Genomic DNA, 17,967 nt, shown 5'->3' with positions numbered 1-17,967 from the left:
TAGAAAAAGAGCTCTGGAAGTCTGTATGGGCTTATTTTGAGTCTGCTGAATACAGTGAAACTCAACAGTTTGGGTAAAGAGAGGTTGGAGAGCTGTGGGCTGAACTGTTCCTGAGCATACACAGGAGTGGGACTGCTCAAGTTCTGACTAGGCAGAGAAGAGTGGCCTCACTGATCACTCACTTGGAGTGTTCTACAGTAACCCTGGAAAGGCCATGCTTTAGTAATATTACTAAACTATTCCTAGAATAAAGGCTACAGGGGTGCCTGGGTGGCTCAGTCAGTTAAGCATCCCACTTTGCTCAGGTTATGATCTCACAGTTTGTGGGTTCGAGCCCTGTGTTGGGCTGTATGCTGACAGCTGGAGCCTGGAGCCTGCCTCGGCTTCTGTGTCTCCTCTCTCTTCCTGTCAGCTTCTCGCACTCTCTCTCTCTCTCAAAAATAAATAAACATTAAAAAAATAAATAAAGTTTACTTTATGTCCACCCTAAATAGGCTTAAAAACAAGCCCCCAAAAGATCCAGTACCTTTATTCCCTACCATAACAAAACACAACAGTCTTTAAAGGAAGACAACAAAATCCAGATACTCAACAACGTAAAACTCACAATGTTCAGCATCCAACAAAAATTTACTAAGTGTGCCAAGAAGCAGGAACATGTAACCTATAACCAGAAGAATAATCACCCCCAAAGGACCATGAAATGATAAAGATGGATGGAATTAGCAGACAAGAATGTTAAAGCAACTCTTAAAACTGTGTTTGACTATTTAAATGAAAGCATGAACAAAGTGAGGAGAGAAATGGAAGACGTTTTTTAAAAGTGCAGTTTCAACAGGGTGATGGAGAGAAACAGGGACCCCAGACTGAAAAAAGGGAAGGAATAAGGAACACATCCTGAAGGGAGTGGCCGGAGACCGTTTATTCAAGAAGTATGGCTGCAAAGACAGAAAGGGGCAGCAAGGCCTATCAAAGGTTTGGATTATTGTTGTTCCCTAGGGAAAAAAATGATAAGCTAAAAATGAAAGCTAAAGAGAAGTGTTAGAAAGAAGGATTTATATGAGGTTAATGGTTCTAGGCAGCTTTAGGAGAGAAAACTTTTATCTCTAAAGAAAGAGGATTGATTTTTCCCCGAGATAATGGAAAGAAGCTGAATATAAAATAGAGACAGAAAGTTCAAGGGAATTGAACAAGGCCCGGGTAATTAATGGAGTTTCAGTAAACAGAAGGCAAAATCATTTACTATGAGGCCCCAGGACTGGGGAATCCAGTGAGTGAAAAAAATGAGAAGGAGACTGAATTGGAGAAAATGTAAGAAATGAATAAAAGGACGGTGAAACACAAAACCACTCCCATTTCCCCAAACACTGTGGATAGACTGGACATCAGATTTAGTAAGAGGGAAATAATAAAATGCAAAGAAGGAGGGTTTGGGTTAAAACGTGAAAAGGAAAATGATTTCTCTTTTTCTTTTTGTGTATTAAATCCTGGTGAAGACTTTCTGGGAGAATAGTGTTGAGGGTGGTGGAAAGGGAAAGAAGGGAAATGAGAGGCAGGAAGCACTGGAAGAGTTGGACGGGTAGAATGGCTATAATCTTCAGGTCGCTAGTTTTATTTTTGAAAGTACGTTTGTAAACTTGGATAATAAAACTATGCATAAGTAACATTCTGTTGCAATACAAACCACAAAGCTGTTACATTTCTGTGTTTCAGATTGAGATGAAAGGGTCAGGTCAGGAGTCAGAAGACATAATGTTGTGTCTGGTCGCAAACAGTGGCCATCTTTATGGGTTAGTTATCTCATCTCTCTGAGTCTGTTTCTACATCTGTAAAATAGGCAAAAAGGCCACGTATGCCTACTCTGGATGAATTTGCACAAATCAAATGAGATTATACACAAAAACATTTTGTTCTCTGTTTGGTGCTATAAAACACAAGACACATGTAGATCTTTTCTGGGTTACCCACCCAGCTCACAGTGATTCATCTTTCTCTGAGAGTTGCCTTCCCATTCCCCAGTTGGATTTACTGCATCACTCCACCCATCTACCCACAATTGATTGGACCAGGATTGTACAACTAATCCTAGATGGGCCAATCAGACTCTCCTGAGAATTTAGAATTGGGACCACTGTATCCAATTTGCAATGATTATTTGAACAGAAATGTAAAGTCTGGAGTAATGAGTTGGTCATCTGCTGCCTGCTGAGGGCATGAAGGTGCAGAAAAGCCAGTCTAGAAAGAGAACAAAGCTGAGAGGCAAGAGGAAACTGAGATAAGAGTAAGAAAGAGAGAGGACTAATACTTTGGATAACTGCACAGTTCTGGACTCTTCCTCTTGAGGCCTGACTGCTTTATTGGCCTGGGATTCTGTAAGATACCCCTGTGTCCTATAAATAAAATCCTCCTTTCTTTCTTTTTCTTCCTTCCTTTCTTTCTTTCTTTCTTTCTTTCTTTCTTTCTTTTTTATTTTTTCTTTTTTTCTTGTATAATGTGGCTCATGTGTTTCTCTGTAATTTTCAACTAAAGAATCTTAACTAAAGCAATATAGTGAGTTCAATAGTGTCCCCACCACCACCACCCAAAATTCATGTCAACTCAGAACTTCAGAATGTAACCTTATTTGGAAATAGGATTTTTGCAGAATGTGGGTAAGATGAGGCTATACGAGATTCAAATGGATTTGAATCCAGGGACTGGTGTTCTTATAAGAATAGAGGGGATAGAGGGGATAGAGGTGCCTTGGGTGGCTCAGTTGGTTAAGCGTCTGACTTTGGCTCAGGTCATGATCTCACGGTTCATGAGTTCGAGCTCCACATAGGGTTCTGTGCTGACAGCTCGGAGCTTGAAGCCTGCTTCTGATTGTGTCTCCCTCTCTCTCTGTCCCTCCTCTGCTCTCACTCTGTCTCTTTCTCTCTTAAAAATAAATAAAAATTAAAAAAAAGAATAGAAGGGGATACAAGAAATGCGCACAGAGAAAGCCGTAAGAAGATGAAGGTAGGAAGAAATTGGAGTTATGCTGACACAGGCCAAGGAACGCTGGGGGCCACCAGAAGTTTGGAAAGCCAAGGAAGAATTCTTCCTTAGATCCTTCAAAGAGAGCATGGCTCTAACGACACCTTCATTTTGGGCATCCGGCTTCCAGGGTGCTGAGAGAATAAATTATGTTGTTTTAAGCCACCCAGTTTGTGGTACTTCATTACAGCAGCCCTAGAAAACTAATACAAGGAGTAGTATAGGACAATTTACCTCAAAATTGCTGTTCTCAAGCTTTGTTGTCATGGAAAGAGCTAGACTCTACACAAGGGGGAGACCCTTGGAGCTTTCAAGTACCTTCTCGTCCCACAGCCGCTTTCTGGGAAATAGGTCTCTAGTGGTTTGTTCTGTATACGGTTTTTATATTTCTTACCATATGAAACCACTGCTGCTACTATTCCAGCCACACTCAGTTGGAACCAAGTTTCATGGAAATGAGAGAGTTAGAAGGAAGCCAAGAAGAGCTTCGTGTGTCAAACTGCCCAATAGGGCTCAGTCTGTATTGGACTGATGACAAATCACCTCAATCAGGAAATGCAACTACTAACTAAACAAAGAGTAGGCAATATCCCAATCCATGCTGAGCCCTTGCTTCGTTTCTCCATGAGCCTATAGATAAACCTGTCTGGGAAACTCTGTGACCAAGAATGGCTGCCATGAAACAGAGGACATCCCATGGTGCCCCACAAATCCCAGCAACAAACCCCCTTTATCAGGGATCATCTGGGCATGTGTCCTTGTTTTAGTCTGCTCAGGATACCATGATAAAATACTATAAACTGAGTAGCTTAAACAGCAAAAATTTATTTCTATCACTTCTGTAGGTTGTAAAATCTAAGATCAAGGTGCTGGCCAATTCAATTCTTGATGAGAGCTCTCTTCCTTGCTTGCAGATGGCTGCCTTCTTGCTGTGTCCTCATATGGTCTTTCCTCAGTGGGTGCGCACACACACACACACACACACACACACACACACACACAGAAATTTCTCTCTCTCTCTTTTTTTTTTTATTTTTATTTTAGAGAGAAAAAGAGTGTGAGCAGGGGAGAGGGACAGAGAGAAAGAGAGAGGGTCCCAAGCAGGTTCCATGCTGCCAGCACAGAGCCAGATGCACAGCTTGATCTCATGATCCTGAGATCACTACCTGAGCTGAAATCAAGAGTTGGATGCTCAACCAACTGAGCCACCCAGGCTCCCCTCTCTTGCTCTTCATACAGGACCCCAACCTGATGACCTCATTTTATCTTACTGACTCCTAAAAGCCCTATCTCCAAATATAATCACACTGGGGATTAGGCTTCAATCCTTCTCCCTAACATATTGTTAGAATCTTTTCAGCAAACAGCTGGCTCATTCATCATTATAATGCAGGGATTGCACTGAAAGATAATCTTGGATAATTTCTGTCCCCTCACCAAGATGCAAAGTGCTTCTAATTACATAAAGGAGGACATACACACAAATATACATACACACATAAAGGAGGACATACATACACATATACATACATACACACATGAATGTATAGATATTATATATATTCATAACTTTCTATGTGCCAGATGTTGGGCTATATATATATATATATATATATATATATATATATATATACAAACACACATATATATAGCTAAGTGATATATATATATAGCTAAGTGATTGATATATATTGATATATATTGATATAAATTCATTTCAACCTTACAACAATCTGATGAGGCAGGTAGTATTATTATGCTTATTTAACAGTCTAGAAAATCAAGGTACAGAGAGGTTAAATAACTTGTCCAAGCTCATACAGCTGGTATGTGCTAATCCTGGGACTCAACCCATACAATCTGGCTTCAGAGTTCATGAATTAATAAGCCGTAGTTCCAGTTATGAGAAGCTGCTAGTGTAGTGATTGGAGCAAAGGACAAGCAAGAGGTATATATAGGAAGACTGGAATTGGAAAATTATGGAAAACACACTCTTTCGGATGAATCATCTTTCAGTCTACTATATCTGTGGACTCTGGTGGTCATGCAGTAACTGACAATCCCAGAGGTAAACACAACTTGCCTTGGAATAAGACTGTATCAGTGTATGGCTCCAGGTATTAACCTTATCTGTCTCTGGACATTGGGCAAGTCATCCAGTATGTGTGGAAAGAGATGCAAAATATTTCTCATCACAGTCTGTATATACTGAGCAAAGACCTGGTTGCTCTAAAGTTTTGTCCCTGGGGTAGAAAAGGAAGAAGATCGTGTTCCTTCCCATCGCGCTTCCTAATCAAGTGCTCCTGTGTGCTCCAACAAGAGGTTCTTCTTAGTTGGATGAATAGATGTGTAGAGAGGCAAGAGGCCAGGACTTATGGGCTCAAGAATGTGTAAGATTTATTGGAGCTGCTGGTTAGAACACTGCTGTTTTCGTGAACTGGACCAAAATGCTCTCACACCAAGCTTTTACCAATAAAATAAATAGCCTCAGGTGTCTATCGACCTAAGAGGACCTGCCTGTAGTTGATATAATTGCCAAACCGCTCACTGGGAACTTGACAGATGAGTCCTTTAGCTTTCAATTCAGGGTGAGAATTTGCACCAAAAAATAAGACGAGCCCTTGTTAAAGAGAAATATAAATTCCTATTTTCTTAATCTTTCACTCATTCATTCAACAAATATTTATTGAGTGCCTACTCTATGATAGGCACTGTTCTTGGAGATTGAAATAAATCAATGAGCAAAACACAGATTCGTGCCCTCCTGGGAACTTGCATTCTGGTGCAGAAAGATAGATAGTTGGAAATAGACATAATGAATAAATAAGTTATATAATGTATGCTAGGAGGCTATTGGTGTCATGGAAAAAGAAAGAAGAGCAAAATAAGAGGAACTGAAACTATTGGGGGCTGGTTGTGATTTTAAATAGTCAGGGTAGGCCTTATTGAGAAGGTAACATTTGAGCAAAGACTTGAAGGAGTTGAAAGGATTGGCCAAGTGAGCCTGTGGGGAAAGATCACACCAGACGAAGGAAATGGCAGCACAGGAGTGTGCTTGGTATGTTTGGAGAATGTCAGGAAGCCACGGTGGCTGGAGAAGTGGAGGTTGGGGCAGACCATGGAAGATGGGGAGAGTAACAAGAACCTGATCATGTGCAAGCCTGTAGGCCACTGTAGGGACTGCTACTTTTATTTATTTATTTATTTATTTATTTATTTATTTATTTATTTATTTTTAAATTTTTTAACGTTTATTCACTTTTGAGAGACAGAGACAGAGTGCGATCAGGGGAGGGGCAGAGAGAGAGGGAGACACAGAATCTGAAGCAGGCTCCCAGCTCTGAGCTATCAGCACAGAGCCCAACACAGGGCTCGAACCCATGAACTGTGAGATCACGACCTGAGCTGAAATCAAACGCTTAGCCGACTGAGCCACCCGGGTGCCCCGGGACTGCTACTTCTACATTACAGGATTTTTATTCTGAATGAGATGGGAGTCTATTAGAGGATTTAGAGCAAAAGAAGGACATGTTCTCTCTCATAACCAGACCTCTTTGACTGTTGTGTTGTAAGCTGACTGTATAAGAACAAGAGTGAAAAGGGAGAAATTAGGACACAATTTCACTCATCAAGAAGAGAGACAATGGTGGCGTAGACTAGGTTGTAATAGTGGAGGTGGTGAGAAGTCCGATTTGGGGTAACACTTGAGGCTAGAGCCTGTTGGAGTTGTTATGGGTTGGATATGATGTGTAAGAAAGAAAAAAAAGAAAAGATGAGTTAGATACCTATGACCATGACGATGGAGAAGGCTGCAGGTGGAGCAAGTTGTTGGATATACAGATCTGGAGGTCAGGGGAAAAGTCTGGGCTGGAGTTTGAAATGTGGGAGTTGTTGACATACAGGTGGTATTTAAAGCCAAAGGCTGAATGAGATCACTAAGGAACTGAGTGTGGATAGAGCAGAGTCCAGGGACTGAGCCTTCAAGCATGCCAACATTAATGAGTTGGGAGAAAAAGAGGATTCAGTAAGGAGGTAAAGAAAGAGTAATTAGGAAAGGGGAGAAGGCTCGAGTGATGTTATTGACCAGGTGAGAAGGGATGAGATCCGGTATACAAGCAGAGGGATGGGCTCTGGACAGGAGCACATTTTGGAGGAGAACAACTGCACATTTTGAATAACTGAAGGCACCTACATATCTGGTGCTCTCTTTACGTAGTAAAGATAATTCTTGGTAGTCAAGGAATTCTTTTATGGTCTTCCCACAGCATTTCCCCACTGGCCGTTCGGTGAATACTAATCTCATGGACAGTCAGTACTTCACAGGAGCTGCCACGCAGATCTCATTGCCGAGCACAACGTGGTTTCTGTCTTTCTGATGACGTGGCACAGCTCAGGGGAGCTAGAGTGGTGAGGTCGCCATGGCCACGCCAGGAATGGAACCAAGGTCTCTGTGTTCGTTTGCGAAGGGCACCCATGATAAAGTCCCACAAACCGAGTGGCTTAACTGCACAAGTTTATTGTCTTACAGTTCTGGAAGCTACAAGAGAGAAATCAAGATGTTGGCAGTGTGGGTTCCTCCCAAGGCTGGGAGAGAGCTTCTGTCCCATGCTTCGCTTCTGGTTTCTGGCAATTTTTTGGCAGCCTTGGGCATTCTTACCTCATGGAGGCATCACCTCAGTCTTTACCTTCATGTTCACATGGTGTTCTCCCTGTGTGCTTTATCTGTTTGTGTCTAAATTTCCCCTTTTTATAGACACCAGTCCTATTGGATTAGAGGCTCACCTGACTCCAGTGTTACCTCATCTTACCCAATCACCTCTGTAAGCACCCTATTTCTAAATAAGGTCACATTCTGAGATACTGGCTGTTAGGACTTCAGCATGTGAACTTGGGGTTGGGGAGGAGAGGCGCAGTTCAACCTATGACGGTCTTTTAATGTCACATTTCGCGTCAGCCTTCATGGGATAGATTAGGCAACTGCAGATCAGGCAACTTGAGAATCAGTGGGGCTGAAAATCAATCTCTCCGATGCCAATCCTATCATTTGAACCTGTTGTCTTTGATGTGACTCTGATGTGACCATTTTGACCTGTTTTAGAAAGCACAACCTTGACGAATAAGAGGTAATGACTGGGAAGGTAAAGAGTAAAGGCATTTGCAGGGAGAGGTGCTCCTCTAAGGCAGTGACCATATATATTGGAAACATGTTTGCCTTTTATCACACCAATGATGACAACCCAGCTTCTTTGGGCTTCACCTCTGAGATTCTGATTCTGCAGGCCTGTAGCCAGGAACCTGCATTTTAGCACACTTTCAGGTGATTCTGATGCCACCTTTTGACAGATTTCCGTAGAGAGCCGGGGATTCGTGGTGTGAGAATTACTGAGGCAACAAGACACTTAGGTTGGAGCCAGACCAGGCCTTGCCATCCAGAGAGTAGACAGAACCACAGAACCCCTGACCTCAGAGCCACAAGGGCCGGAAGAGACCATCAAGATAGAAAACAGAGCCCAGAGATGGTTGAAGCCAGGGCATTCTGAGTGCTTCAGAGCAGAAAGAGAAACAAACCCAGGACTTCAATATAAGAGGATGCCAATGGATGAAATGAAAAGAGAGAAGACAAATGTGAGGAGCTGTCCCCTAAACCAATGTCTACACTAGATAATGTCTCCTATTTCTTTATCAGGTCACAGAAGCTGTCATGCTTCAGAGGAGGCCACTTTCCTGCCTCTCAGGTCAGTTTGGGCTCCTGAAACAGGGACTTACCCATGAGACCAAGAGCGGATCTGTTTTTAGTGGTTATTTGTGGGGGTCCACTGCTTCTGCAGTGGCACTGCATTGTCCTCAGCATACAAAGATATAATAAGAACCCAAGAAAAACACTTTGAGTGTGTGATTGTGTGATTAAATTCACTGATGGTCGTCAGGCTTGGGTAGGTATACTTCCTGAGAAAACTCTGAGCCTAATTATCTGTCTGCATAATTTCTTCACTCTTCTTTCACCTTCGTGACCTCATTCGGTGTTCACGTAACCCTGTAGTAGGTGTTACCCTCACTGGACAGATATTTTAAAAATGAAAATCTGGGGCGCCTGGGTGACTCAGTGGGTTAAGTGTCCAACTTTGGCTCAGGTCATGATCTCAGGGTTGGTGAGTTCGAGCCCCACATCGGGCTCTCTGCTGTCAGCACAGAGCCTGCGATGGATGCTCTGTTTCCCTCTCTCTCTGCCCCTACCACTCTTGTCTTCTCTCCCTCTCTCTCAGAAATAAATAAACATTAAAAAAAAAAAAGATGAGGGGCGCCTGGGTGGCGCAGTCGGTTAAGCGTCCGACTTCAGCCAGGTCACGATCTCGCGGTCCGTGAGTTCGAGCCCCGCATCGGGCTCTGGGCTGATGGCTCGGAGCCTGGGGCCTGTTTCCGATTCTGTGTCTCCCTCTCTCTCTGCCCCTCCCCCGTTCATGCTCTGTCTCTCTCTCTGTCCCAAAAATAAATAAAAAAAAAAAATAAATTAAAAAAAAAAAAAAAAAGAAAAAAAAAAAAGATGAAAATATGACATGCCCTCCTTCTGCTTATAATCCTTCAGTGATTCTTCACTGTTTACCCATTGGCTCCTTCCTTGGGGGAATACATTCTAAGTTAATAACCTAAAGAAAAAATGGGTAATTTGTACAAGGATGTATGTAACAGCTTTATTCACAACATTAAAAACCGGTAACAAAACAAAACGCAGTAATAAAGGGCAGGGCTAAGCCAATCCTGCCCTCTCAATACACTGGAATTCTCTGTACCTACTTCAAATGATAAGAATCTGGTCTACCCTGAGGCACGAGTGTGTATCTAAGTGTCTGTGTCTAAAGGTGGCAAATGTGAAATCCACTGAATAAACAGGATAATGAACACCCTGATTTCAACTCTGTAAAAACATGCATGTGCGTACTGACAAGGACTAGGCAGTAACAAAAAAGCAACAAAACGTTTGACACCATATGTGAATCAGAGCTCCTATTTAAGTGTGGCATAAAAACCGCAATGGGGAAAATAATGCCTTTGGAATTTTCTTCTGAGGACTCTCACATAGAATTGTATATTGTGAAGAGTAAACGAGACATGGAACTTAAAACCTTAAGACTTCAACGCAAGAGGGTGGACTAAGGACACGGTGACAGTTTTATGTTGGGATGTCAGTGTTTGAGTCAGTTCCAGCCAGAACGGGGGCGGGGCACGGCCACCTCCAGTGGCGTGACTGAGTGTGCTCATACACGCATATGCACACTTGGCTTGTGGTTACATCATTCGCTGCTGCTGAAGCAGTTCAAGGCCAGTGGGAAATCACAGAGCAGGGAAAGAACTGCCCTTATTAACTGAGAGAAAAACTGGTCTGACTTGATCAAGCAGAACATTAGCGTGTGATGTCAAACTGACCTTATGTACGGTTTCAAAGAGGCTCCAGAAACAGTTCACCGACCTCTCTTCTCTTTAATGGTATTTGCTGGGGCTGAAAGCATAAAAGCATGGCGCTGGAGGCTTGCTGTTGATGCACACAGATGGCTGCAGTACCCCAAATTTAGTCTCCGTTCAAATGTGTTCATCACATCTCTCGCTGGCTCTCTTTCAAGGCTCTTACCCCAACCCTAAATCTTACGATATTTGCCTTTTGTAACTTTCAGTAAACAATGGTAGCATCACTTGAGTCCCCTTTAGGTTTATCATTCACTGTGCACAGAAGAGGAGTGACTGGTAGGTCAGAAAAGATAGTGCCCTCCAAGATTCTCGGGGTTTTCTGTCCTTGTACATCTGGATCACTCAATCTTGGCTTATCCTGACTTGCTCAGGCCCTAAGAAAAACAGGTTCTTGCATCCCAAACTGATGGCAGTCTAGTTTGTATCCGAAAATCAATTTAATCATTTACAATGAGAAATCTAGCAGCCAAGTGGGGCAATATTTATGTTGGCCGCTTTGCAAGTTCTCTTCCCACAAATGAAACCAAGCAAAGATTAGAAGTCTGTTGCTGTGTGAGCATAAGCTACTGGTACAAGGAAGGGTTCTGAGAGAGACTTATCTACAAAATGATCTACTTAGAATTCTCTGATTTCCCCTCAGTGTGTACTCCTCTAATTGCCCTGCTCGCCCACCCCTCACCTATTCTTTGAAGCTTCTTCTACCTCTGGGTTCTTGGGAAAAATGAATCACTTACCCTGTCGGTCTACCATAACTTTCATACCTTTATTATAGCACCAATTACCTCATATTCTGGTAATCCTTGATGTATCTGTCTCCCCTTCTGTTTTCATCACTGGGACAGGGACTCTCTCATCTACTTTGTTTCCTCAAAGCCTAGCACATAATAAGTGCTCAGTTCAGGGTTGCTAAATGAATGAATACATGAATTATTTTTCCATTTACCCTAATGGCCTGTCTACATCTAAATAGATGTAGATAGATATTAAGCGACAGAAAGGAGGGGGGAGAAAGAGAGACAGAGAGAGACAGAGAGAGAGAAGAGAATCCTATTCCCTAACCATGAGAGACCTGTCCAAACATTATACCGCAGGGAACCCGTAAAAGCCAGTCTTAGGCAATACTCAGTGCTTTATGTTTTCACCCAGACTGATCTGTTTATCTGATCCTTCTAACATTATTCCCTGGCCTCACCTTAGGCCCTGGCTTATGTGTGCTTCAACCTACATGCTTATTTTAGTAAACAGTTTGACCCCTTCCACAAGCATATTGATTTGGATTCTCCTAACTCCCCCTTTCACCCACATCAGGCTACAGAAATACCAAAGCAGAGTCTGGATTCTAACATGACCCACAAGTGATATGTATGCTCATTAATGTTGGAGAAGCTCTACTTTGTTAGCACCATGCTCTAACCAACTGAGCTAACTGGCCAGATGCTACTTTAAATCTTTATGATGACTGCCCCTGGCTGCATGCTTTTCCTTTCCATCTTCTCTCCTGTCATTCTCAAGACATCCACATCCATTGTATTAGTTATCTATGGCTGCATATAAAACCACCCCAACTTACTGGCCTAAAACCTCACTTATTATCTTATGGTTTCTGTGCGTCAGGAATCTGGGCAAGACTTATCTGGATCCTCTGCTCAGGGTCTCTCATAGGCTGCAGTGAAACTGGGCTTCAGTCATCTAAAGCTTGGCTGGGGAGGTGTCGCTCGAGACTCACTCATGTGGTTGTTGTTGGGACTCATGTCTTCATGGGCTGTTGGAAAAAGGCCTTCCTGAGTTCCTTGCCTGGTTGGTCTCTCCACTGCACAGCTTACAAGATGGCAGCTGGCTTCATATGGAACAAATGAGTGAAAAAGCAAGAGAGGGCAGGTAAGATGGAAACCAGAGTCATTTGTAACCTAATCTGAGAAGTGGCAGCCCATTATTTTTGCCTTATTTTATTTGTTAAAAGTAAGTCAGTAGGTCCAGTCAAAGGGAGAGGATTCTACAAGGGTGTGAGTAACAGAAGTGGGGATGTTCAAGGGCTCTTAGAAGTTGTGTACCACATCCATGTTCATTTTCCTTCTTTTTTTTTTTTAAAGTTCACCTATTTATTTTGAGGGAGAAAGAGAGAGAGAGAGAGAGCACGTGTGTGTGCACATATGCGTGCACGTGCAAGTGGAGGAGAAGCAGAGAGACAGCGAGAGAGAGTCCCAAGCAGGCTCCAAGCCTGACTCAGAGCTCGATCCCATGACTTGCGAGATCATGACCTGAGCCAAAACCAAGAGTCAGATGCTCAACTGACTGAGCCCCCCAAGCACCCACCCATCCATGTTCATTTTCATCTAATAACTTCGCCGACTAGTTTCTACTGCAGTTACACATCTCTGTGGCCTTATCTGGGACCTCAACACCACTTGGAACTTTATATTCTCCAAACTTTCACCCTCTGTGCTTCCTGTCTTGACTACAACTTTTCGTTCCCTCTACTTGTCCCACGTCTTCACTCCGATTGCACCATCCTTCACAGCAAACATGACTTCCTATCCCTTTCAACCTTTCTTGTCCTAGTGTGTTAATACTCTTCTAGTGCTTCTCAAAGTTCCATACAGGGAGTTTCCTGTAAGCAGCTAGTCATATATGGCCTTACTAAAAACCTAGAGACACCCACATTCACCTATTTGATTTTGGGGACTGTCACACTTTCACTTCCTCCACTTTAGGGAAAATCTAGTCTTCTCTGCTTTTTCTTCCATTCCCAGGTTGATGAGCATGCCTGAAGGAAATCATAAAATCATGCTGATTTGTTTCACTATAAATGGATGCTCTCTAACTTCATCTGAGTAACACCTCTCTTCAGAAATGCATCCCTACAGAATTTACCCAGCATCATTTCCAGAACTTTCTTGTTCTCCTGAAGTCCCCAAACCCACCATCATTATCCTTGGTCTATCCTTAGCCTGCCTCCAGTGGAAGGCTATTTTTTGTTTGGCTGTCTCCACTCTAGAACACTCTCATCTCTCACTCATTATTTTTCGTCCTGAGAGAAATGGGTGTGATCATCCTTTCTGGGCCTAAACTCTTCACATGCCCTTATAATCCATTCTGTCCCACTTCTTGACTTTGCTCCATCAGTTCCTCCCTCTCTGTCTGTATTTTCTCCTTCACCTTCAGCTTACAAACATGTCCATCATAAAAGCAACCTTGACTCAGTTACTGCCTCAAGCTACTGCTTCATCACTGTCTTTTCTTCTACCACTAAATTTATTTTTAGTTTTCCAATAATTTTCTAATATAATGAAAAGTAGAGGGGGCACCTGGCTGGCTCAGTCGGTAGAGCATGAAACTCTTGATCTTGGGGTTTTAAGTTCGAGCCCCATGTTGTCCCCACCCTCTTTTTTATGTCATTGAATTGCGGAATTGAGTCCATTGTCCTAAGCTTTGTCTCACTTTTTGGACTTGCCTGATTGTTTCTTTTTTAGCGTCATTTAACATGTTCATCTACCCCTATATTTCCTGTGAACTGGAGATGAGATATAAAGGCTGATTTCAATTCAAGTTAAACATTTTTGTTGGGAATATTCATAACTAGTGCTATGTATTTTATATTGCATCACATTTTAGGCACATACTTTTGATTGTCCCACTTTTAGTGACACTAACATTTATCACTGGGTTAAGGAGGCAACAGCCAGATCTCCCCGCTGTTAAATTACTTTTTTTTTTCACTTGCAATCAGCAAATAATCCATGGAGAGATATTTTAGTACCATTTTTGGCACCTCTCCAGATTGTAAACATCCTTTATTCTATCAGAATGAATATGTCAGTCATGGTTCATTAAAGGAAACAGAAGCCAATCTAAATTTTTTTTCATCAGAGAGAGATTTAATTCAACTAATGAGGAGCTTCCAAATTCATTGGAAGAGCTTGGGGAGAAGGCTAGGCTAGGCCTTCAGGGGGCTGAGTTATGAAACAGACTAAATTTGGTATCTGTGTTCCAAGGCTTATGAAGCCACCATTGAAGTTGTCTCTCCATATTCTCAAATCTAGGACCAAGAATTTGGCAGAAAAACTCATTGACTCCGTATCCATGCTGGCCAGAAGCAACAGTCAAAGGAACAAGAAGATGGCCTCCACCTAATTTCTACTTTCCAGATCTAATGCAAGTGCATTTCATTTTTGGACCTTAATTCATATCTTGAAAACTAGATGTAAAGCAGTTTGCATTTTTTTTTTTTTTTAACTTTCCGGCCAGCCTCTGCACACAAGAAGCATTAGAATAGTTGTTGATCAAGACAATCCATGGATTCTACCACACTATGGCAAGGGCAGTAAAGGGAAACACACCTGAGACCTCTAAGGTTCTGTGACAGGAATCAGAATGTTTCTCCTGGGCTCCCCACTCTGCAGGCACGTTGCAGGATGGAGAAGGTAAAACCCAACAGTTACTACTTCTCCGCATGCTTTTCATCTGAAGATGTTGTTGCTATCTCTCATCTACTATTGCCTCATTTTACATTCTGTTGTACTTAATGGTTATAATTTTTTTAAATGTTTATTTATTTTTGAGAGAGAGAGAGAGTGCGTGCACATGGGAGTCGGGAAGGGACAGAGAGAGAGAGAAATTCAGTGAGGCTCCGCGCTGTCAGCACAGAGCTCGATGAGGGGCTTGAACCCAATAAGATCATGACCTGAGCCGAGATCAAGAGTCGGACGCTCAACCAACTGAGCCACCCAGACCCCCTAATGGTTGCAGTTTTTTAATTCTCATTTTTATTAGCGTTTTGGGAAGACAAAGAAATAGCAACCTTTTCAGATCTCCTAGATGATTTTCAAACTGTTCCATAGACACATCTGAGTGATAGGATATTCTCCCATGTCCCGTGGACGATTTGTGAGACATACCAGCAGACCAGAGTGCAGGTATCAATAATTTTACAAACTCTCCTATGTAATTCTAATAAACCCTTCCAATACCACCATTTTTGTATTACTTATTTATTTCTGTATATCACATTACTCTCAAACTTCATGGCTGGTCACGATAAACATTATCTCAGAAACGATTATTATCTCACAGTTTCTGTAGGTCAGGAATCTAGTCTTCATGTTCATATTTGGCTATAGTTCACTCGTTTTTATTGCCATAAAATGCTCCATCGTTTTCATGTGTCAAATTTATGTTTTTATTCTTCTCTTAATGGACTTTTGAGTTTCTAGTTTAGGGCCATTATTAATATTGCTGACATACACAGTCTCTTACATGTCGCTCATAAAAAGACTTGTTAGCACTTCTTGAGTTTATATCTAGGACTGGAATTGCTGGGTAAAGGGTATATATATTTCCAGTCTTTACTGGATACTTCAAATCTCCAAAGTTGTACCAGCAGGTGTGTGAGAGTGACTGATGCTCCCATCCTTGCCAGTGCTTAGCATTGTGAGGCTTTTAAAGTTTTTGACAACCTGATGGCTATGAAAAGATATCTCATCCTGCTTAATTCACTGATCACTTGAGATTGAGTCCCTTTTCTTATGTTTGTGGATTAATGTGTTTCTTCTGTGAGGTCATTATTCGTACCCTTGGTTAATGTTTCAGTTGGTTGTTTTGTGTTTTCTTTGACATGTAAGAGCCCTTTATATAATCTGGGTATTACACTTTGTTAGTTACACTGATTCTCTCAACAAATATTTACTGAGCACTTAGTGTGCTCAGAGGATATAGCTCTCAACAAGGCAGACCAAAAAAACTCTTAGTTCATCAGGCATCCATTCTAGAATAGGGAGACAAATAATAAACACAATATATAAGCAAAGTTTGGGGCGCCTGGGTGGCTCAGTCGGATAAGCGTCCGACTTCAGCTCAGGTCATGATCTTGTGGTTTGTGAGTTTGAGCCCCATACCTGGCTCTGTGCTGACAGATCAGATTCTGTGTCTCCCTCTCTCTGTGCCCCTCCCCTGTTCATGCTCTGTCACTGTCTCTCAAAAATAAACGTTAAATTTTTTTTAATTAAAAAAATAATAAATAAGCAAAGTTTATGGTATATTTATTAGATTTTTACATACCCCGTGATAAATGTTACAGGCAGAAATAAAGCAGCGAAGGGGTCTAGGGGATTCTGGGGAAGGCTACAACTTAAAATAGGATGGTCAAGGAAGACTTCACTGAGAGACTGACATTTGAGTAAAACCTGAAAAAGGTGAGGAAACAGACCATAGAGATATTTGGTGGAAGAGCATCTTAGATAAAGGGAACAACAAATGCAAGGGCCCTGCAGTTTGAGCATAAACGGTTTATGCAGGGAAAAGCAAGGAGGCCAGTGTGGCCAAAGATGAATGAGAAAAATGAGTCCTAAAAGAGGATATTTGAGCAGTAAGGTAAGGAAGGTGTGTGTGCAGAATGTAAAAGATGTTGTAGACCGGGCACCTGGGTGGCTCGGTCGGTTAATCATCTGACTTCAGCTCAGGTCACGATCTCGTGGTTCGTGAGTCCGAATCCCACATCTGGTGAGCAGGAGCCCTGCTTTGAGTGAGCACAAGCCCCACTTCGGGTGAGCCCCGTTTCTCTCTCTCTTTTTTCTCTTCTCGTCACTCACTTGTGCTCTCTCTCTCTCCCCTTCAAAAATTAAGTAATTAATTTTTAAAAAAGGTATTGTAGACCATTACAAGCACTTGACTTTTAATCTCGGTAAGATGGTAATCCATTTGAAGAAAGGAAAGATTTGAGCAAAGAAGTGGCACAATTTGACATAATTACAGTTTTATTTATTTTATTACTTATTTATCTATAGATTTTATTTCTTTTAAGTAATCTGTACACCCAAGGTGGGACTCGAACCCACAACCCTGAGATCAAGAGTTGCATGCTCTACCAACTGAGCCAGCCAGGTGCCCTGTTTTAAGAGGCCCACTATGGAGGACAAGAGCAGGAATAAACTGAGTGGCTTCCAAAGTAATCTAGGTGAAAAATCATGGTGGCTTGCACCGAGGTGATACTGAGGCGGTAAAAAGGAATAAGAAAAATTAAAAGACGTCTTATGAGTAATTGTGACCCAGCTGAGGTTGGGTAGTATTTGTCAGGTAGTTACTGATTAATTTTTGTCTTTCCACTCTAGAAGAACTTTCTCTAGAGATACTTAGGACCTGAGACTGTGGATGGAGAAAGCAAGGGTGGCAACCCACTGGTGGGATTGGTATGGCGATAGCATTAAACAAGCAAAAATTATAATAGCGCAGGCTAAGGTGATAACGGTAAAGGTGGTGAGAAGGTTTCAGAATCCAGATTTTTTTTCTAATGTTTATTTATTTATTTTGAGAGAGACATATAGAAAGGGAACAGGGGAGGGGCAGAGAGAGAGGGAAAGAATCCCAAGCAGGCTCTGCACTGTCAGCACAGAGCCCAGTGTGAGACTGGAACTCACAAACCGTGAGATCATGACCTGAGCTGAATCACTGAGCCATCCGGGTGCCCTAAATCTGGATTTATTCTGAACGTAGCATTAA

The 17,967-nt window shown here is 42.1% G+C and overlaps 1 protein-coding gene across 1 annotated transcript in view; it reads left to right on the top strand.

Annotated features, from left to right (window-relative positions):
* The window catches only part of YEATS4 (YEATS domain containing 4), a 65,990-nt gene extending 50,542 nt beyond the window's left edge, over nucleotides 1–15,448 (top strand). The window contains exons 7-8 of the mRNA XM_019455064.2: nucleotides 8,702–8,750; nucleotides 14,517–15,448. Of these exons, the coding sequence (XP_019310609.1) occupies nucleotides 8,702–8,750; nucleotides 14,517–14,607 (140 nt within the window). The 3' untranslated portion in view covers nucleotides 14,608–15,448. The remainder of the gene's footprint in view (nucleotides 1–8,701; nucleotides 8,751–14,516) is intronic.
* The last annotated feature ends 2,519 nt before the right edge of the window (nucleotides 15,449–17,967 follow it).

The sequence above is a fragment of the Panthera pardus genome, unplaced genomic scaffold, assembly GCF_024362965.1.
Source record: "Panthera pardus isolate Hobbes unplaced genomic scaffold, ASM2436296v1 HiC_scaffold_6, whole genome shotgun sequence".
NCBI classification, from domain to species: domain Eukaryota; kingdom Metazoa; phylum Chordata; class Mammalia; order Carnivora; family Felidae; genus Panthera; species Panthera pardus.
This window is presented reverse-complemented; position numbering and strand designations above follow the sequence as displayed.